General features: G+C 48.5%; 1 protein-coding gene across 7 annotated transcripts in view; it reads left to right on the top strand.

Moving 5' to 3' along the window:
- Positions 1–22863, top strand: part of SOAT2 (sterol O-acyltransferase 2) — a 170387-nt gene that overhangs the window by 86242 nt on the left and 61282 nt on the right. For all 7 annotated transcript variants that reach the window (XM_075337221.1, XM_075337222.1, XM_075337224.1 and 4 more), the window contains 4 exons: positions 2503–2785; positions 4978–5050; positions 8799–8883; positions 13568–13613. In XM_075337221.1, the coding sequence (XP_075193336.1) occupies positions 2503–2785; positions 4978–5050; positions 8799–8883; positions 13568–13613 (487 nt within the window). The remainder of the gene's footprint in view (positions 1–2502; positions 2786–4977; positions 5051–8798; positions 8884–13567; positions 13614–22863) is intronic.

The following is a 22863-nucleotide window of genomic DNA, read 5'->3' as shown; positions in this document are numbered from 1 at the left end:
GCAGAGCTAGGCCTCAGGGTGGGTGGGGGTAGTAGTAGTCGATGGCAGGAGTTGCTGCACCGGAGGCTCAGGTGAATAACAGAGCGACACAAGGATGCAGTCTCAAGCTTTTTACTGACTGTAGAAGGTTTCAAGGTAACACGACATGCCAGTGACTGCCTTTGGAGTGCTGGGGTTTCACTGTGATGGTCTCCAGCCGATCCCAGGTAGTTCGGAGTTCGAGTCCAGTGCACCCTTCTTATGTGTACCTTCCCTGGTCGTCTTCCTGCGCTTGCTTCTCCCTCCTGCTTTGCGTTTTCGTACACAGTGCTGCCCTGAGCCGGTGTCCGCGGACCTTGTTGGGCGGCGTGAAGCTCTATCCCTTGGCCCTATGTGGTCACCTTCCAGCGGATTCGTGTGCGGTTTTGGCTTTGGTACTAAATGGTCACCAGCCTCTGGTTTTACTAGCGGAGTACGTTGGTTCCTCTCCTCTAGCCTAGGGACCAGTCCCTGATTTGCGGCCAAGTCCTTTCACCTGGAGATTGTATGTGGAACAAGGCCACAGGAGGATGTTGCACTTCCCGTGTCTCTAGGACCCCTTCTGTCTTGCGCCTGGGTCGAGCTGCATCAGCTCCAGACCACAGGTCTTTATTCTTCTACTGCTCCTTCCTAACTGACTAACTTCCTACAGTGTGCTCTCACTAACTAGACTCCACCCTCAGCCTGGCTCTGACTGTGCTTTCTTATGGTGACATCACAGGTGCAACTTCCCCTAACCACGGTCCAGTGAAGTGCTGCTAGTGAGAGTGTCTGTGTTTTGTGTGCATACCGACGGATAACCTCCTCCGTGCCCAAGGTGGAATACTACACCTCTTGCTGAGGTGCCGTACCTCTGTGGCGACTGAAGCCTCAGGGGTGTCACACATCTCAGTGTAGCGCAGAGCTGGATAAGTGTCTGCACAGAGCGAAGTGTGCGATAACGCATTGTGGAAGATGGAGGGGCCACATTTACTAATCACAAATCAAATTCATTATTGATTTGTACCGTAAGGAACAACCGTGCAGCTCACTATACAAAAGTGAGTGAAAAGATGTGCCACATTTATTACTGGCATGTGCCAGTTTTTAAGACACAAATAATGGCCCAAAGTCAGTAAAGGGGAATTATCATCTAAACAATGGCAAGATTTTCTAATTAGATACTGTTCATCTCTAATTATTTTTTTCCATTATTTTCATCAGTCATAGGACCAGAAAAACAGAAAGAAAACCATCAGTTACAGGGCACGTTCATTTCAATGAGTTTTTAGTTTACATTCCATCTGCAGATAGACAGGAAAATTCTGTCTGCGTAACTTTTTTCTTTTATCAAATAAAAAAAAAAAGATAGCAGATTTAAAGAATTTGTCCAGCCACAAAATATTTTTTTAAGCTAATCTATGCTGTATTGTAATTTAAATCACCCCTACATTATTTTTTTTTGTTTCTAACTTTTGTTCCTCTTGAATTTTCACTTTATTCTCTGCAGCCGCTTTTTTTACCTGCAGCTCAACCAAACATGACATGTTTGACTGCCGAACTTCACAGTCACAGCTGGCACCACCCGGCCTCAGTGTCCAGCCCCGCCCTCTGCACACTCAATCAGTATAGCACCTAATGGTAGTCTATAGTAGATGTGTATGATATATTATATATTTTATATATATACACTACAGTTCAAAAGTTTGGGGTCACCCAGACACTTTTGTCTTTTCCATGAAAAATCATACTTTTATTTATCAAATGAGTTGCATAATGAATAGAAAATATAGTCCAGACATTGACGAGGTTAGAAATAATGATTTTTACTTGAAATAATAATTTTCTCTTCACACTTTGCTTTCGTCACAGAATGCTCCTTTGCAGCAATTGCAGCTTGGCAAACCTTTGGCATTCTAGCTGTTAATTTGATGAGGTAATCTGGAGATATTTCACCCCATGCTTCCCCCCTCCCACAAGATGGATTGCCTTGATGGGCACTTTTTGCGTACCATGCGGTCAGGCTGCTCCCACAACAGCTTAATAGGGTTGAGATCTGGTGACTGGGCTGGCCACTCCATTACAGATAGAATACCAGCTGCCTGCTTCTTCCCTAAATAGTTCATGCATAATTTGGAGGTGTGCTTTGGGTCATTGTCCTGTTGTAAGATTAAATTGGCTCCAATCAAGTGCTGTCCACAGGGTATGGCATGGCGTTGCAAAATGGAGTGATAGCCTTCCTTATTCAAAATCCCTTTTACCTTGTACAAATCTCCCACTTTACCAGCACCAAAGCAACCCCAGACCATCACATTACCTCCACTATGCTTGACAGATGGCGTCAGGCACTCTTCCAGCATGTTTTCAGTTGTTCTGCATCTCACTAATGTTCTTCTGTGCCGCCCCTGACCTGTGTCATCTCTTGTCATTTTTTTTAATGTTTCATCTGCGTTTCTTGTTATGTGTAATCTTATGTTTGTATCTGAATCCTTATTCTCTCTTCAGGTTAGTTCTGGAGTTTGATCTTCTGGTCTACACGTTTGGGAAGTTGGGGACGGTGGCCTGGTCATGGACCTTACTTTTTGTATATACACTCCTGGTGCCATACAAATTGTTCTCTTTCTGGGGTTCATTATATCCAAAGTCAAAGCACAAGCTTCTGCTGTCGGCCTGTGTGGGGACGATCTTGCTTGTGAGCCAGACATGTGCCCTCTGCATTTTCCCCATCTACGTGGTGAAACACTACCAGCTGCCTCCGTCATCCAGCTTCATTGTTTCACTAGAACAGGTGAGTTCAGTAACCAAGCAAATGCCTGCGAGTCTCTGATAGGTCCTGAATTATTCTTTTTTTGCCACAGTGGTGGTACATTTTTATTCTGTCTTTAAAATAACGTTATCAGAGTGCATTCTCCATCTCTAAATTGCTCACAAAGAAAACAACAAAATTACTATTTTGCCAGATTCTTTAGAGTTTATAATAATCACTAAAAAATACATTACTACTGTGGAGACACGGGGGTCAGTGGGTGCTCTTGTCCGCTGGCCCGGCCACCTTTAGAAAGACAGCATGGCCCAGGGCTCACCCCAACTGAACACCCAACCTCCTTAACCGTGGGCGGAACACTACTCAGACAACACAGGGTGAGGGAATAACAATATTAAGACTTTACTGGATCCCCAAACAATTAACGGCACATAGCACATAACCAGCAAAACACACAAATGTAACAGGCAACAGTTTCTCACCCTTCCGCTGGCTCACCAGGGATTTAGAATGTCCTTGCCTCAGAGCTTCCAGGGCTACTTACTCCAATCCAGTGTGGCGCCCTGGACAAGCCAGGGGCCACGGGTAACAACACACCCCCCCCCCCACCCCCAGCAGTTCACAGCAGTCATCCCCAGTGAGACCTGATTTCTTCCCTCGGGTTCAGACAGACACACCAGGTGGGCGGAGTCAGGCAGATAGGCACGCCCACCGAGGAGTCTAGCTGACCTGAGGCAAAAACCAGCTCAGACAAGTCCAGGCAGAGGAAGAGAGAGGAGGTCTGCAGAGAGGCAGACGCAGACTGGGGCCTAGGTTGGAGCCTAGGTCCCTCGTGTAGCCAGTGAGGCAGGCGGTAGTGGCCGTCTGCAGGAGCCGGGAAGACAGTCTTGGTGGAACCGTAGGTAGCCGGGACAGGGTAGTGGCCCGTCCGGTACCGAACCGGGGAGCCAGCTGGAAACCGAAGCGCAGGAGGAGCGTACATGAAGGGGCAGGAAAGGACTTATACTACTAAACTGGGTCAGGGGAAAAACACCGCAGCCGCCTGTGGGACCCGTCCATGCAGCCGTTTGTTTGACCAGAGACTCCATGTGAATTACTGGCTGAGTGAGTGCCACTGTGCCGTGCGGCACCGCGCTGCCCCCGCGACCCTGCACCTCACCAGGCCCCGTAACCCGCCTGCCATCCCTCCCTCACCGGGCCCCAGGACAACCAATCCCCCTACCCACGGAGGGGAAGAATAACATCTAAGCTGCTCCCTGTCATCGCTCCCGGGATCCCCGTCCAGAGCAGTGGTGGTGTCACAACCTCACCACAACCGTGGGTGGCGTCACAAACAATATCCCTAAACCGACCGAGCGAGCAGCAGCAGCAGCAGCCGGACCCGAGCAGTGGGTGAGCGCAGCGTCCACTCCCCGCCCGCGACACCAGCAGCACCCCGCTTTCGGGGGGCACCCACCGAGAATGGAATAACGCTAGATTTAGGAAGCTGGTTGAGGTCTCCAAAGTCTGTAGTCCAGTGACTGTATTGTCCCAAGCTGGATTCCTTCCTTAGGTAGTCCTTGATAGCTCAGCCGAATCCTTGCATTCGATGCTGAGGTCCATGTAGTATTATAATCCAGGTTCAGCTTGCCAATCGGATCCGCAGATCCTAGATTGGTAGCATGTAGCAAGAGTCTCTCTGGGCAATGGACAGTCCTCCTTCTTATACCCCTGAGCTCTCCATTCAGACCATTGGGGTCTTCACGATTGGTGGAAAAGACTGGGCTCTTATTGGCCAGATTTCAAGCCATATTCAAATATCCAGAGACAAGGGAGAGACAGGTAAGTTACATCACATCTTAGCAATTCACTTAGTAATACAATGGGAAGTTTGCATAATTGATTTATCTGTGTGTCTGGCCTTCATTATTAGCCAAGGCAATTACATGAGTCAACAAGAGTCTTTTAAAAACAATGAGGGCTTATACCCAGTCTATAAACAAACTATCTTCATGTCTGCCTGAATTTTAAGAAATTTAACCCCTGCTAAGCACTGACAAAGCCCATGTCGTCACAACTACTACTTATTATTACTTAATACTAGCACACAAATTGTTAATGAGATTTTTACAGCTCACTTTTACCTATATGCAACATTTTTGATATTAGTAAGTGTCTGTATGTATGGTAAGAAATGAATTTTAATTAAACTGATGTTTGCTTGTGTCATTTTGTAGATTCGCTTCTTCATGAAGAGTTACTCTTTTCTTAGAGAGACCATTCCAGTTGTGCTGCAAGATGGAAGTAAAGGTGATTTTTCTATAGTGATTGATAGTTTTGATAGTGTGGAGATAATGGACCCGAAATATCAAGACCAACTTTGTCCACGACGGTCTTGATGCGGGAGTGTGCTATAGTTAGATGCTCCTGATTCATGTAAAAGACCTATACCTCTGTCACGCTAGGTACGGGGAAGTAACAAGTGAATGTCAAAAGGTAAGGGAAACCCTGTATCTAGAGAATGGGGTGATGGTGACCCCTGACCAAACCTACCCCTGGCTTCCATCACCACCCTAGGTAGGTTTCGTACCTTTAGTGCCGAGCTGGATATCTGACCCTGTCTGATCCCGAAATAGGCCCTAGGCAGGGAACAGATGTAATGAGCGATTAGTCAACCTCACTAAGCTCTAAAGAACACACAGGGAATACACACACAGGAAAAGTAAACAAATAACTTGTCTCCAGATGACTCAGGGAGAGGAACTGTAACAGCTACAAAGTTTTTCCAGATGAATTCAAGCCGACTGCTTGCACTGAAGACTTGTTAAGGGATTAAACATATCACCATCACAGAATAAGAGGGAATGAGGGTACTTAAAGACACAAAAGGGAAGTGCTGAAGATTAACAGCTGAAAAGGTAAGGTAATCAGCAGTGTCCTAAAGAGAAAGTGATAAACCCCAAGCAGGGAAAGTCAGAGAGCAGCTTGTATAGTCAAATGCTGCGAATTTCTACAGCCGAAAACTACAAGACTGTCTGTCGAGACTGACACATCCGTGACATCCCCTTCATGAATTAGGAGAGCTGGACGACTAGCCTACATCAGTGTGTGTGAGCTTAGTGGGGTTGACTAAGTGCTTATCCCATCTGTTTCCTACCTAGGGCCCATTTCGGGTTTAGCCAAAGTCAGGTATCCAACTCGGTGAATAGGTTCCGCACCTATCTAGGGTGCTGAGGGAAGCCAGGAGTAGGTTTGGTCAGGGGTTACCATCTCTCCATTCCCTAGACACAGGGTTTCCGTTTAGCTGTTCGCTTGGTACTTCACCATACCTAACGTGACAATATTACACTGTAAATGCATATTTATTTATTTTTTATTTATTTATTCTTATCATTTATGTGTTTAACTTTTTGAATGTTTGGGGAGAGGGGATATGGCCGTCAAATTCCTCAGTCCCTTGTTGCCTCCCAATCAAGCTTTCTGGTCCACTGGGTTGGCCAATGAGATAGATACTGAAAAAAGGATGGGTTACCCCTAAGTATGAGCGAGGTAAAGTGTGGCACCCCTGAGGCTCTGATCGCCACAGGGTACTGCACCTCAATTAAGGTGCGGTATCTATCTCAGGTAAGAGAGGGTTAATCACCGGTGTGCCCCGTGGAGCGCTACAAAAGCAACCCTGACCTTTTTCTGTGACCTTCTGATCCATAGAGGTGGAGAAGGTTTTGTTGCAGGCTCTTCTCCTCTAAGAGGGGGCTGGCAATTAACCGAATCCTTGTGCTTTTTTGCACTTCAATGGAGAACATGCTGTGGGCGGGGGCCGCTGCCGCTTCTCTCTCTCGGGGGCCTGCTCGGATCCGGGTTCGCTGCTGCGGATCGAGTGGTGACTGGACCCAGGCTCTCACGGCCGCCCGTCCTCACAACTGTCGGAGAAGGGGATATTTACAGGGGAGGTGTTGTGTCTGTGACACTACCCGTGGGTTGCGGTGAGGGATGGTGGCACCGTCGCTGCCTGGTGATGGGGTGCCCAGGACTGATCGAGAGGGGCAGCAAGGTGGGATCCCCTCCACGGATAGGGGAGGTATAGACCCGGGGTCCGAGGGTGGAACACGGGAGTGATGGCTGCTGGAGGTGGCGCGCCGCTCTGGACCGGGGGACACTGGTGTACTCACAGTTCAGTAATTTCACACAAGTCCAGTAGTAAAGCAAGTTGCCAGTGGCCGGTTGCCTTAGGAGGGTGCATTCGGGTCCCGCACCCAGGTTAATGAACAGGTATCCCTTCCTCCTGCACTTTGTGTTTTTCTTTCCTTCCGTACGACTTTGCATGGAACGGAGAAGTCCACTCCCGGTTCTGTATGTGTTGGGAGCTGTGGCCCGCGAAAGCTGACCCTTGGGATTTCAGTGGGTTCTGACGGACACCCTATCCCCCGCATTGGGCTTCCATTTCGCTCTATCTGGGCAATTAATGGGACAAATTCTGGAACCTTGTCCCCGTCTGGTTAATTGGAGAGGGGCTTGCAACCTTCCTCGCCCTAGGGTCCAGGCACCCCGACTATGCACGGCCTCTGGACCGGATTCCTGCTGTCGGCACTGGCGGGCTACAACCCTGCCCCGGTCCACTTTAGGTCTCCCGCGACCGAATCTCCGTCGCCTGTGGCCCTGTTCACTTTCTGCCACGTAGCCAAGTAGTCCCAGGGCTCCTACCCCAGACTACACTGCTGTCAGCTCTTCACACTTCAATTGTCAACTCTCATCTCCTACTTGAACTACAACTTCCACTTGTCTGTCATGTTCCCGCCTCTGACACCTCAGGACGCTTAGGTGGGCGTTCTCAGCCTCCTGATCCCGCCCACTAGTGTGTCCCTATTATCATGAGGGGGTGGCTAGGGTTTAATGGCTGTGTGTTATGCCTAAGTATGGGTTTTGGTGGTGATAAGGAGGATGTAACTTTTGTGACTACCTGGTTTTGCCAGGGCGTCACAAACATGTGACCCAGTCCTTTCAATTAAAAAAATATATAATCTGAAAAAGCAGACAAACAAAAAACTGCACTGGAGCCTGACAAGGTAAAGCTCATATCAATATTTTAAACGTTTTGCATTTTAGAGGTTTAATTATTGAAAATTTAAATTCTCCATATTCTGTGGGAACCTGGGCAAATAGTTTATCATAGGATGAGACCAGCATAATATAGAGCTAGTTTTTATAATCTACAGCTGATCAAACTGTGATTTTGTCACTAGAGGATTGGTAAACCTGCTGCCATGTTGTACGCTGTATTCATGAGCTCTGTATAACGCTGCCCCCACCACTGATTGGCATCTTTCTTCCAATACACAATTTACACAGAAAGCTGCCAGTCAGTGGTATAGGTGGAGTTATACAGAGCTCAGCATTCAAAGAAATGATAGGTCTGCAGCAGATAAAACGGATTTTACCAAATCAACAGCAAGCAGACCATTATGTGACACATCGCTGGAATGAGGGTCTCTGCTCATATATTATGCTGCTCTCGGATTACATGACAAAAACCTGATGACTGTGCACAGTGTCGGACTGGCTACTGGAGAAACCTCCAGTAATACCAGGCCTGGCCGGGGTTACCTGCACTGAACTCTGGAGCTCTCACCTGAGCTCCAGAGTGCAGCCTGGATTGATCTCGGAGTTTGCAAGACTGAACTACAAGCGCCGACTGATTCCCCGGCGATTGCGGTTGAGTTCATGGCAGCTGCAGACAGGCCGGGCTGAACTCCGAAGCTGTCACCTGATCTCCGGAGTTCAGCCTGGCCAGTCCACAGCTGTGACATGAACTGAACTGCAATCATCGTGGAATCACTCAGGGCTCTTGGTTCAGTCTTGCAAACCCTGAGTTCAGTCCAGGCTGCACTCCGGAGCTCAGGTGAGAGCTCCAGAGTTCAATGCAGGTAACCGCGGCCAAGCCTGGTATTACTGGAGGTTTTTCCAGTAGCCAGTCCGATTCTCACTGTGCACCTAACAGAAATGTTCCATTTACATATATTTTAATATGATTTAGGGCTTAACATCTTTCTTTATTTTGCAGGGAAAAATACCCCAATACCTGCGCTTTCCAGTTATCTTTATTTTCTCTTCTGCCCAACTCTGATTTACAGAGAGAGTTATCCAAGGTAACCCCCTAAAGCCTTGCTTTACACCTTACAATTAAGCATACGATATCGTATGCGATGTGACTCGCCCCCATCGTATGTGCGACACGTTCAATTTGTTGACCGTGTTGCACAAACGATTAATTGCCATCACACGTACTTACCCTTCCATACGACCTCGATGTGGGCGGCGAACATCCACTTCCTGAAGTGGGAGGGACGTTCGGCATCACAGCAATGTCACATGGCAGCCGGCCAATAGAAGCGGAGGGGCGGAGATGAGCGGGACATAAACATCCCGCCCACCTCCTTCCTTCCGCATAGCCGGCGGGACGCAAGTAAGATCTGTTCATCATTCCCAGAGTGTCACACACTGCGATGTGTGCTGCCTCAAGAACATTGAACGATGTGTATGCGATGAACGGTTTTACGTTCAATTGCAATAGCACGTAGGTTTCACACGCTACAACAACACTAACGATGCCGGATGTGCGTCACTTACGACGTGACCCCGCCGACACATTCGTTAGATATGTTGTAGCGTGTAAAGCCCGCTTTAGACGCGCTCATTATATACACAAGGACAGAACACTTTTATAAAGAAGGGGAACTTTTGTACTGGATGTGAGGGCGTAACTAAAGGAATTGAAATCGCACTTGGGACCTTGAGTCTAGGGGTGTCCAAAAAAGTATTTTTTTGCCTATATGAAAAGACCAATCCTATTAATTGGGTGCCCCAATGGCACATTTGTATTGGGGCCTATGAGCTTGACGTTATGCTGCTGACTGGATGAAGGAGCTTTCAGCATGTCTAAAGGTCCAGTCAAACATAACGAGATCATTAACGAGATCGTTACTACGTCACAGTTTCCGGATCGTTGTTAAATCGTTGGTGAGATGTCACACAGTCATTTTCCCAACAACTTTAGTAACGATGCAGCGACCTGTATAATGATCTTGTTGGTCGTTGGGACCCTGTCACACAGCAGCTATGTAACGATTCCGACCTCGAATAGGGGCATAGTGTTTGACGCTGTAAGCCACGTAGGTGTGCATATGCCTTTTCCACACCCCTCCGCTCTGATTGGTGGCCAATACTGCGTTCTGATTAGGCGGCCGGCCTAGAAGGCAACTTTGTATCGCTTCATCCTTTGTCCCTTTTTGAGCCTTGCTTTGAGGATAGAACCTGCGACTCCACCCGGATTCATTCGTACTTTGTTCCTGGTTGCTTGCTTGCTTTTCGTATTGAAGCTGCATCTGCACCCGGATTCATCCCCCCTTCGTTCCCGAGTGTTTGCTTACTGTACTCAGCGCCAACCAATCGGTGCAGAGGGGGTGCGGAAAAGGTGACGCAACTACACGCCTACGTGTCACACTTTAAGTTCTCATATAGGTCATTAACGAGATCGTTGGTAGGTGTCAAACATACAGATCCATCCTGCCTAGCAGGACTCCAGCGAGCCAAAAATGGCCCAGGACATGCAGCAACGACCAACGATCTCACAGCAGAGGGCGGAACGTTGGTACGTGTCACACATAACGAAATAGATGGTGAAGCCGTTGTTTCGTCCCAGAAACTGTGACGTAGCAACAATGTCGTTAGCGATCTTGTTATGTGTGAAGTGCCTTTACTTAGGCTGGGTTCACACATAGCGACAGCAACAACGACGTCGCTGTTACGTCACCATTTTCTGTGACGTAACAGCGACCTTGTAAGTCGCTGTTATGATCGCTGCTTAGCTGTCAAACACAGCGACGCAGCAGCGATCATAACGTCGCTACATGTGCAGAGAGCAGGGAGCCGCGCACACTGCTTAGAGCTGGCTCCTTGCTCTCCTAGCTACAGTACACATGGGGTTAATTAACCTGATGTGTACTGCAGCTACATGTGCAGAGAGCAGGAGCCGGCACTGGCAGCCAGAGCGGCGGAGGCTGGTGACGAAGGTAAATATCGGGTAACCAGGGAAAGGGCTTCCCTTGGTTACCCGATGTTTATCTTGGTTACAGCTTACCGCAGCTGCCAGATGCCGGCTCCTGCTCCCTGCTCGCTTCATTTCGCCGCTCTCTCGCTGTCACACACAGCGATATGTGCGTCACAGCGGGAGAGCGCCTTTGAAGAAAACAAACCAGGGCTGTGTGTAACGAAAACAAAAGAGAACAATACGACCGACATCCAAAGTGCAAAAGGTGAGATCTTTATTGAGGGTAGGTGCAGGGCGGCACAATACAAGTGAGGCCACAGACAACAGACACTGACCATATACAGCCAGTATATCACAAAGTGTTGATACATCAATATACAAACCAAATAACTCCAATCCCTAGTACACATGGGAGACCCTTGATTATATACCCCAATTTGGGAGATTTTTGAAAAATATTTTTTTATTATTATTTACCAGAGTGGACAATGACATCCAAAAGGAAGGGGGAGATTACCATTATATCCCTCAGGATGTTCACTTGAGTACACAGAATCTCAGAATATATATTTTTTATATTATTTTAAAAAATACACTATGTGCTTTGCATGTATTAATGTCAATCAAAAGCTGACATATTAGGTGTCAAAGACCTTAGCTAGAGGGATATATAGAAAGAGATGTCACAAATTTAATGATATCCCCAGAAGGAGGAAAAATTTCCCCACATCTCCCAAATCAAAGATGTCCACCTGCTACCAGTATGTTGGTATTTAACAAGGGAATCCCACAGTGTACAAAGAAATGGTGTGATCATTAAAGTATGCACAGTCTAAGCAAATCTCACTTTATAGCAGCCACGGTTAGCCTCATTACCAGACTGTGATCACAAATAACATAGATTGTACATGACCATGTCATACTAATAGAAAGGGGCTATATCACCATGTGTGCTACATAGAAGGGGACTTGTTCCTATATCATAATAGTATGGGTCCGCTATTATAGCTCAGGTGCCTATATATAGGGGGACCATACCCCAATCATGGCGCACACATGGTAAACACTATACCTGAAAATTGGTGGTCAGTGGGTGTTGTCCGCGTCCTTCCCGACGGCCGTTTCGGCGAGAAGCCTTCGTCAGGGGGCGTGTACAAAGTGAGGGGACACGTGGTTTAAAAAGAATACGTCAACCAATTACCGCCGAGTATTAGTTTGGTGACGTATGCAGTAACCCGGACAACGGAGGACGCTCGCCGCCAGCCTCGCGTACTTCCCGTCCGACGCTTCCGGTCACATGACCGCCACGTGTGCGCATCACGTGGCCGTCACGCGAGCGGACGTCACACGAGGAAGACAGCGGGGCAGCAAGGAGACGCCCATCGCTCCCAAGGCGCCTGCGCACAAATTCGCCACTATACCACACATTATACGTAGGCAGCACCAATATAGAGAAATTTGTATATACGGGACGAAGATACTGTGTGTATATACAGAAAAAGGGGAAGGGGAGGGGGGAACATATACCCGGTATACGTATATGACAGGGATGCAAAAGCAAGGTAAAGTGCTGTATATAGTGTGCATATATGGTTCATCTAATATGGTCAAAACATGTGTATACCACATTCGATAGATAATTCACATAATTAATGGCAAAAAACCGGACCATAGCAAACATTGGTATGACATATGAAAAAACATGACATTCAATGACCATAAAAAATATATAAATGTTATATGGCGAGGGATCGACACAAAAATATATGCGACATGATGCAATCCCCGCAGGATATGGAAATTCCATGATTTTATATACAGATCAATATATCAAAGGAAGGTAATTATAGCATCATGTAGAATAGGATGTCATCATGACACATTATGTCGATCCCCCACATACAATCATCACCTGTAATTGCTTTATACATATCACGAGACTCACTAAATGTCAACAAATAAATACATAGACGGTAACCATAGCATCCAATAAATACAATGCTCCATAACTATGAACCATAAATATAGCAATTTTCCTGATATCATGCAAGAACACTGCATCAGAGTTATCATACTCGATACCATACAGAGCATGACATCATGAAAAAAACAACAAGAGTGCCATCACGCAACTATAAAATAATCCCCTACAAGCATACCCATGGGATGTAATTACGTCATATAAACATGAAAGAACCCGTGGTGTCCACGAAATATAATGCTCTGTAGATATAAACAGTGTCCACACACAGTCAAATTATCCAGATATTCCTGAGGATTGTTGCGGTCCCAATTCTTCATGGAATCTCTCGCTGTCACACACAGCGATATGTGCGTCACAGCGGGAGAGCGCCTTTGAAGAAAACAAACCAGGGCTGTGTGTAACGAGCAGCGATCTCGCAGCAGGGGCCAGATCGCTGCTCAGTGTCACACACAGCGAGATCGCTAATGAGGTCACTGCTGCGTCACCAAAACCGTGCCGTAGCAGCGATTTCGGTAGCGATCTCGCTATGTGTGAAGCACCCCTTACCTAAAGAGGCCGACTTAATCAAATCAACACCAGCTCAGTGAAAACTTTAACTATACTTTGATAAGGACTGATAAGAAGTATAACTTATCCGTAACTTATAAGGGAGATAATAGGTTTAGTGTCTGGATACCTCATCTCAAGAGCTGTCAGAAAAGCTTGTAGAATTCAGAGATAAAATTGTACAAAGTGAATTTTTCCTGGTAGATATAGATTAGATTAGCAACAATGTGACATTCTTATTTTCTTCACATAGGACCCCGTACATCAGATGGAAATATGTGGCGAAGAACTTTGCCCAGGTAGGATGCAGTTTAACTGTCCATAGGTGAGAAGATCTGCCTCCATTCCTACCAGTCCTATGATATATTTAGGAATGGCAGATGTCATAGTGATTCACACACATAAAAATGAGTTTGCATATCAAAAATTCTTTCCTTTGCTGCAAACATTGTTTATATACTGTATATTGCTGATCAAATGTTACCAAGAGAAATAAATGCTATATTTATTCCAACCTATGGCAAAATTATCGTTTAATTAAATAAGTCAGTTCAGGACTAGTGAAGGGCGGACCTGGTCTGTAAAAGTCCGGATCCGTGCGGTTTCAAAGGTGCTCGGGTTCCAGACCTGTTTCCAGGAGTTTGATTTGGATCCAGCACTCGAGAAATTAAAAAAAAAATAGAAGAAAAATAAAGAAAATAAGAATGAAGCAAGCGCTTTATATTTACCGAGGCTTTGTCACGGCTGTACACTGCTCCCGTGCAGCTGTACGCTCCTCCGCTGCCTCCCCTTTATTTTCTGGGCCACTCATAATTGCTCATCCATATGCATTGCTTTCCCCGCCCACTGGCTGACCTGGCATCTGTGATTGGTTGCAGTCAGACGCGCCCCCAGCCTATGTGACAGCGTCTGCCTGCAACCAATCACAGGTGTTGCCTGCGGGTCAGTATCGTGGTATAAAAATAAATAAAACAATTGCTGTAGGGTCCCCCCATATTATGATATCCAGCACAGATAAAGCCCACGGCTACAGGCTGCAGCCACCAGCCATGAGCTTATCTTGGCTGTGTATCAAAATAAAAGGAACCGCATGTTGTTGGGTTTTTTTTATAAATATTTAAATAAAAAATTTAAAAAACTGGCATCCAGTACCCCCCCAAGTTTGATACCCAGCCATGATAAAGCCTGACAGCTGGGGGATGGTATTCTCAGCCTGGGGAGGCCTATGGTTATTAGGTCGCCCCCAGCCTAATAATAGCAACCTGCAGCAGTCTGAGACTGTTGTATCCATTAGATGTGACAAGCCTGGCGCCTTACCCAACTCTTCCCGATTGCTCTGGTGCGGTGGCAATCGGGGTAATAGCGCAGAGCTGTCATCAAGCCCAAAATTAGTGATGGGTAGGGGTCTATGAGACCCCCATTACTAATCCTATAATTAAAAAGAAATTAACACAAATACAGAGACAGATCCTTTATTTGAAATAACATTTGGCCCCCTCTATCCCCTCTTTATTAACCCCAAAAAGACCCTTGAAGGTCCACTGTAATCCACATGATATTCCAAGGCAGTCATGGCTCGGCCACATCCGAGCCTGGAGAGACCGGAATCATGTACGATCTCTCCAGGCTTTGGAAAACACTAACAAGGGGGACCCAGCTGGCAGCAGTGATGTCACTCAGTTTAATGGAGGTCATACCCGGGTTCCCACAGTATGACCTCTGGTGACCTAAAGCACTCTAGCTTAAAGTGCGGGGCTGTGCCACACACCCCACCAGCCCTTTAACACATATAGTGCCGGCCGTGGGTCAGGGAGTGTGGTCACAGGTGGAGAACTCCAGCTGTGACCGCAACTAACCTGAGTGATGTCGCCGCTGATCGCTGTGGCTCATTCATTCTTTGGAGCTCACAGCGAGCAGTCATTGTTCTATGGCTGCGTGCTGTGAGGTTCACATGTAGCAGAGCTGAATTGTCTTGGGACCTCGTGTGGATTATGTCGGACCTGGCGGTGTGTTTGGGGGTTAATAAAATGGTTATGTGTCGCCCTGGGCAAGCCAGGGGACACAGGTCACACACCACCACACCCTACATCCCAGATGAAAAACAAGAGAACAAGAGTAAAGTGCAAAAAAATTGACAAAAGCCAGCGGCTTCACCATGATTCCCCACCCTGACATGGTGGGCAATCACGGTTTGTTTTGACCTTTATTTATTTTCCATCTAACAGTTCCCTCGTTACTGGGTATGTTCCCAATATTCGTGACCTGTTTAGGCCAGTTGTAGCCACATATATATAGACTGTGACTTGTATGTCTCTCTGATCTGTTTTGGCCATTAACACTGGTCTATTCTATGTCGGCATCCCCAGGATATACTGGTAGTGCACCATTTTAATGAATTATATGTCTTGTTGTGTATTTAATAAAATTTTGTCAATTTTTTTGCACTTTACTCTTGTTCTCTTGTTTTTCATTCCTGTAATGAGTAGTGCTGGCACCTTCCCTGCCGTACTGAGGGAGGTTGGGTGCTTATTTTCTAATGGCTCTTGATGTGAGTTATGTTATATTACCCTACATCCCAGGTAGGAACATCTAAGCTAACCAAAAATCCTTGTTGCCTTCCTCCAGAGGCTGATGATTCACACCAGGGGGTGGGCCAGGTGGTTGGCTCCGCCCACCGAGGAGGACACAGCTCTGGAGGCGGGAGAAACCAGGAGATGAAGTCTAGCTAAGGGCTAGAGTGGAGTCAAGTCAGGGAGGAGGAAGTGGAAGGAGTGGAGGAGTAAACGAGTAGTGAAAGTAGAAAAGTAGTAAAGGAGGAAAGCAAGTGAGGTGACAGAAAAGAAAGAAAGCCTGAAGGGTCCAGCTTTGTGTAGGACCAGGTCAGCAAGGTCAGCAACGGCGGTGACTGTCTGGAGGGGACCGTTTGGAAGTTCCTGGAAAGACCCCGTTGGCTGCAAGGCAGCGCCCAAGGCCAAGACACCGCGGGACATGCCGCCCAGAGTCCTGACAGTGGGCAACGTCCAGGTTGTCCCGCGGGGCCCGACCCGTGCGCCGGCGCTGGCGGCAGCGCCGTATTGGGATAGGGAGCCGGTACCGCTGGGCCTGGAGATCGCCGAGAGGGAGCGGAAGAAGGCCGAGCTGGTGGCCCGAGCTATCCGAGAAAAAGAAAGTCTCCGCCAGGCCACGTTCCGTGTCCGGGGCCCGTTGTACGAGGGGCAGGTGAGGCGGTTTGATGTCCGCCGGGGCTACGGGTTCATCTACGAGCCGGGCCTGGAGGCCGAGGTGTTTGTAGCCCGGCGGGATGTGAATGCCCACCTGCCTGAGGAGCATCCCGGCCGCAACCTAATGCCGGGAGACCTTGTTCGGTACACCCGACACTGCGGAGAGAGGGGGTGGTTTGCCCTGGATGTGAAGCTGCGGGGCAGCCAAGAGAGCAGAGTGAGCCCTGCACCCCCTCCCTCGGATGAAGCTGAAGGCCTGGAGTAGGGCAGCGGAGCACCGTTGTCCAGTCCCTGTTGGGACCACCACTTTGTGTGTTTGTTGAAAAGTTTGGAAAGTTTTGAAAGAATGATAAGAAAATGATACCGAGTGCCTCACCTGATTTACCGTGATTTGCAACCGGCTGAAGCCGGCACCGTTGTCCCCGTGGGGACCGTTACCAAAAAGTTTTGCATGGAGGACTATCCATGGACAAGCCCGTGAACTTGCAGGGCAACCACAAACGTTAGTGGCTTGTAAATAAGTTGTTTACCGTTACCGTTTCCGCAATGCCGCCTCCGGAGAGGCAGGTTGGAGGGAGGGCCCTGAGCAGAGCAGGCTAGGGCCCAGCCACCAAAGGAACCGGTGGCTACCCTCTGGAGGGCAAGGACAGATCCCGCTCGGGTACCGTGTGCTGGACTGTGGGTCAAGGGGTGCTGCCTGGGTTTTAGGGGCAGCATCAGGGCCAGGTTGCTTGGGTGGGAGAGAGCGGAAAACCGTAACCGTAAACCGTTATGCAACGTTAAAAGAAATGTGCCTTCCGTCTTGGGAAGAGTTATTATTAAAAATGTAAATATGTTATATTACTATCTTATCTTTTTCAGAAAAAATAAAACCGGTGTTGGACGGCAGCCCGCGGACGGTCTGCATTTTGCTAAGGGGGAATGTGTCGCCCTGGGCAAGCCAGGGGACACAGGTCACACACCACCACACCCTACATCCCAGGTAGGAACATCTAAGCTAACCAAAAATCCTTGTTGCCTTCCTCCAGAGGCTGATGATTCACACCAGGGGGTGGGCCAGGTGGTTGGCTCCGCCCACCGAGGAGGACACAGCTCTGGAGGCGGGAGAAACCAGGAGATGAAGTCTAGCTAAGGGCTAGAGTGGAGTCAAGTCAGGGAGGAGGAAGTGGAAGGAGTGGAGGAGTAAACGAGTAGTGAAAGTAGAAAAGTAGTAAAGGAGGAAAGCAAGTGAGGTGACAGAAAAGAAAGAAAGCCTGAAGGGTCCAGCTTTGTGTAGGACCAGGTCAGCAAGGTCAGCAACGGCGGTGACTGTCTGGAGGGGGACCGTTTGGAAGTTCCTGGAAGGACCCCGTTGGCTGTGTGCCCGGTGGTCTGGAGCAGTGTTCCGAAGGACAGTCAGCACCAGGGCAGGGGCCTCTCGGACCCCGGCAAAGCTTGGAGTCGCCATAATTTGCCGAATCCGTCAGTGAAGGGGACGTAGATCCCCCAACAACCAAGTCCCGATTGAAGGCAACAGCCCAGCCAGTGTAGAAGAGACACCGCCATCGCCAAGGCACCCGTTTCTTAGGGCCAGCGCCTGCGGGCAAAGAGTAGAGCTCCCCCGGTCCAGCTTGAAGCCGGGGAGCGGGTTACCGGTGGGGACCCATCGCAACCAACAAGTACACAAAGGTGCAAGGAAGAGGGACATCACCGTCACCTACCGGGAGAGCAAGTGCAGCCGTCCGTGGGACCGTCTTACCAGCCGTTTGGTTTACAGTAAAAACTGTGTCCACGTCTCAGGCTGAGTGAGTACCACAGTGCCGCAAGGCACAGCGCTGCCCCGCGTCCCTGCGCCCACCAGGCCCTGCACCTCCCAAGCCATCACCGGGCCCCGGGATCACCAACCCCTACCCACGGAGGGGCAACACAACACCTGGCTGCTCCGCATCACCATCCCCGGGATCCCCGTATAGAGCAGCGGTGGTGAAATCACCACAACCGTGGGTGGCGTCACGGACAATAAACATTTCCCACACCCAACAAACCCCTTTCACTCACGGGCGAGGAGTGCCGCTCGAGAAACCCCCGGGATCCGGCCCACCGCTCGAGCCACCACTGAGCAGCAGCCGCCGGACCCGACCAGAAGGGGTGAGCGTAGTGTGCTGACACCCTCCTCCCCGCCCGCGACAGTTACAGGGGGTGTTTTTGTCTTTTATTCCTAATAAGGGATTTTCTCGGTGTTTCTGTTTATTTACTTCTACTTACAGATTAGTGATGGGGGCTCTCATAGATGCCTGCCATTACTAATCTTGGGGTTAGTGACAGTTTAGTGACAGTAACCTATTATATTACTTCAATTGCCCTGGTGCGGTGGCAATCGGGAAAAGCCAGATAAAGCTTATCACATCTAATGGATGCAACAATTCCGAGGCGGCTGTTTGCTGCGAATCTTAGCCTGGTTGGGCCTAATAACAACTCCCCAGGCTGAGAATACCAGCCTCCAGCTGGTGGGCTTTATCATGACTGGGTATCGAAATTGGGGGAAACCGCATGAAGATTTTTTTTAATTTATTTATTTAACCCCATAGCGACGGCCTAACGTCTCAAGACGTCGGAAAAACAGGGTACTTATTCTGTTCCGACGTCTTGAGACGTCAGGCCGGAAAAACCCTGTAGCGCCCCCCAGTGACGAAAAATCTCGGGGGTTTCAGCTACCGGGGGTAGCTGAGACCCCCCAGATTATGAATCGGGGTGTTTTGTATGCACCCCGTTAATGCGATCGCCGGTATACACCGTATACCGGCGACAACATAAAAAAAAAAAAATGGCTGGTAAAATTTATTTATTTCTCATCTGACGTGATCAAACATGTCAGATGAGAAATAAATGTGAGCCCTTAGTGCCCCCAAAGCCCCCGGTACCGGAGAAATCCATCCAATCCCCCCCCCCTCCGGAAAATCCAAGATGGCGCCGACGCGCGCTGAAAACTCCCGCCGCCGCCGCCTCTGCATTCATTTCCCTCCGATCTGAAATGATCAAACATTTCAGATCGGAGGGAAATGTCCCCCTCCTGACCTCTCCTCCGGTACACCGGAGCTCTTTGGTCCCTGGAGCCCCCTCCAGTTCTTCAGAGCCCCCCTCCGGAGCGTGCAAGATGGCGCCGACGCGCGCTGAAAACTGCCGCCGCCGGCTCTGCATTCATTTCCCTCCGATCTGAAATGATCAAACATTTCAGATCGGAGGGAAATGTCCTCCCCCTGACCCCTCCTCCGGTCCACCGGAGCCCTCTGGTCACCGGAGCCCCCTCCGGGTCTCCAGAGCCACCCCCCCCTCCCCCGCATTCATTCTGCTCTTTCTGCCGCATGTGACACGTCACATGCGGCAGAAAGGTATCCCCAGGTCCCACTAGGTCACCCCCCATCACCCCCCCCCAGCCCCCGAGCCCCCCAGCCCCCGAGCCCCCGGTCATACGTTACCTGTCTGGTGATCCGTCCCGCGATCACGCCGCCTCCTTCTTGAATGCTGACGGCGCATGCGCAGACAGCGGCTGTCAGCTGGATTCCTCCCCCGGTCCACAGTGGAGCAGCCTGTGCATCAGCGACGTCAGTCTTGCAGGGACGCTGACGTCGCTGATGCACAGGCTGCTCCACTGTGGACCGGGGGAGAGTGAGTGCAGTAATCAGCAGTCTCTCCATGTGAGGAGTGTGGTCCTCACATGGAGAGACTGCTGTTCCAGAAAATGGGGGGTACGTTCTGTGAGCGTGCCCCTCATATTCTGGAATGAGGTTACTGCAGGTCACTCTGCCCTAAGTTGGACCGGGGCAGTGTGAGTGCAGTATTCTCAGATTACTGCACCCACACTGCTCATGGAGAGCTTGCTTTTCCAGAAAATGGGGGATACATTCCCTGAACGTGCCCCCCATATTCTAGAAGATCCAGAGTCGGCGTGGGACCTCACGGATTACAGCGGATTACAGCGACCGTAATTTCTTTATTTTCAATAAATTGGGGAAAGAGGAATGTTTCGGGGAGTTTTTTTTTCAAATAAATTTTTTTTTTGTCTTTTTTTTTGTCTATTACTTGACTGGGTTAGTGATGTCGGGTATCTGTTTAGATGCCGTGACATCACTAACCCCAGGGCTTGATGCCAGGTGACATTACAGCTGGTATCAACCCCATATATTACCCCGTCTGCCACCGCACCAGGGCGCGGGATGAGCTGGGGCGAAGCGCCAGGATTGGCGCATCTAATGGATGCGCCACTTCTGGGGCGGCTGCGGCCTGCTATTTTTAGGCTGGGAAGAGTCCAATAACCATGGCTCTTCCCACCCTGAGAATACCAGACCCCAGCTGTCCGCTTCACCTTGGCTGGTGATCTAATTTGGGGGGGACCCCACGTTTTTTTTTTTTTTAAAAAAAAACGCCTGGGGAGCCCTCCAAATTGATCACCAGACAAGGTGAAGCTGTCAGCTGTGGTTTGCAGGCTACAGCTGTCTGCTTTACCCTAGCTGGCTATCAAAAATGGGGGGGACCCCACGTCGTTTATTTTAATTATTATTTTTTTGGGGGGCTAAATACAAGGCTAGGCACCCTTTAGTGCCACATGAAAGGCACTAAAGGGCGCCAGCTTAGAATATGCAGGGGGTGGGACGTTATATATGTTTGACATGTATCCATTCATCCATTGTAGCATTTTAGGCTGGATGCCCACAATCGGGATTTGCAGCATTTTGGGCGCAGAGTGTTTTCCCTGCGTCCATAACGCTGCATTGTGCAGTAGAAGCACAGTGGAAGGATTTTTAGAAATCCCATGCCCAATGTGCTTGCCCAATGTACTTCTCTTCTCCGCAGCATAAACCGACCTGTGGCGGCAGCTTCCCGAGCCTCAGCATGTCAATTTATGCTGCGGAGATGAGTGTTCTCTGCAGGTAGCATAGAGCTCCACAGCGGCCTGAACCCAAATCGTGGGCATGGGCAGCTGCGTTCTCCCGTGGACAACACTCACATCTCTGCAGGAGGCTGACACTGTGTACTAGACGCCGTGTCGCTGGCTCATGGCCACATAGCCTAAAAGTGAGACATTGGTTGCTACAGCAACATTTTTGTGAAGTACCTGTGGATTCAAAATGCTTATTATACTCCTGAATAAAATCCAGTTTCCAAAATGGGGTCACTTGTGGGGGTTTCTAATGTATAGGTACCCAAGGGGCCCTGCAAATGTGACATGGTGCCCGCAATTTATTTCAACTTTTCCAGAATTCAAATGGTGCTGCTTCCATTCCAAGCCCTCCCATTTATCCAAACAGAGGTTTTTGGCCACATGTGGGGTATCCCTGTGCTCATAAGACATTGGATAACAACCTGTTGGGTCCACGGTTTGTTGTTGTCTCTTGAAAAAGTGAGAAATTTGATGCTGAAGCAACATTTTTGTGAAAAAAATGAAAATTTTCAATATGGCAACCTAAGCTTATCAAATTCTGTGAAGTATTCGTGGATTCATACTGCTCACTATACACCTAGATAAAAGCCTTGAGGTGTCTTGTTTCCAGAATGGAGTCACTTGTGGGGGACCTCCACTGTTTAGGCACCTCAGGGGCTCTCCAAATGCAACCTGGCGTCCGCTATTGATTCCAGCCAATTTTGCAGTCAAATGGCACTCCTTCCCTTCCGAGCCCTGCCATGCGCACAAACAGTTGATTTCCACCACATATAAGGTATCGCCAAACTCAGGAGAAATTGCACAATAAATGTTATGCTGAATTTTTTCCTTTTACTCTTGTAAAAAAAAAAGCTACCTGGTTGAAATAACAATTTTGTGGTAAAATTTTTTTTTTTTTTTCATGGCTCAACGTTATAAAATTCTGTGAAGCACCTGGGGGTTCAGGGTACTCACCAAACATCTAGATAAATTCCTTGAGGGGCCTAGTTTCCAAAATGGGGTCACTTGTGTGGGGTTTCTGCTGTTTAGGTACCTTAGGGGTCCTCCAAATGTGACATGGTGCCCGCAATCTTTTTCAGCCAAATTTCCTTTCCAAAATTCAAATATTGCTCCTTTCGTTCCAAGCCCTCCCATTTGTCCAAACAAAGGTTTCAGACCACATGTGAGGTATCACCGCGCTCATAAAAAAGTGGTTAACAAACCTTGAGGTCAAATTTTTGGAATTACCTCTTGAAAAAGTGAGAAAATTGATGCTAAAGCAACATTTTTGAGAAAATTATTAAAATTTTCAATATGACAACGTAACGTTAACAAAATCTGTGAAGTACCTGTGGATCTAAAATGCTCACTATACCCCTAGATAGAAGCCTTGAGGGGTCTAGTTTCCAAAATGGTGTCACTTGTGAGGGA

The sequence above is a fragment of the Anomaloglossus baeobatrachus genome, chromosome 2, assembly GCF_048569485.1.
Source record: "Anomaloglossus baeobatrachus isolate aAnoBae1 chromosome 2, aAnoBae1.hap1, whole genome shotgun sequence".
In the NCBI taxonomy this organism is placed as follows: domain Eukaryota; kingdom Metazoa; phylum Chordata; class Amphibia; order Anura; family Aromobatidae; genus Anomaloglossus; species Anomaloglossus baeobatrachus.
The sequence above is the reverse complement of the archived record's forward strand: the minus strand, read 5'-3'. Positions and strand labels throughout refer to the sequence as shown.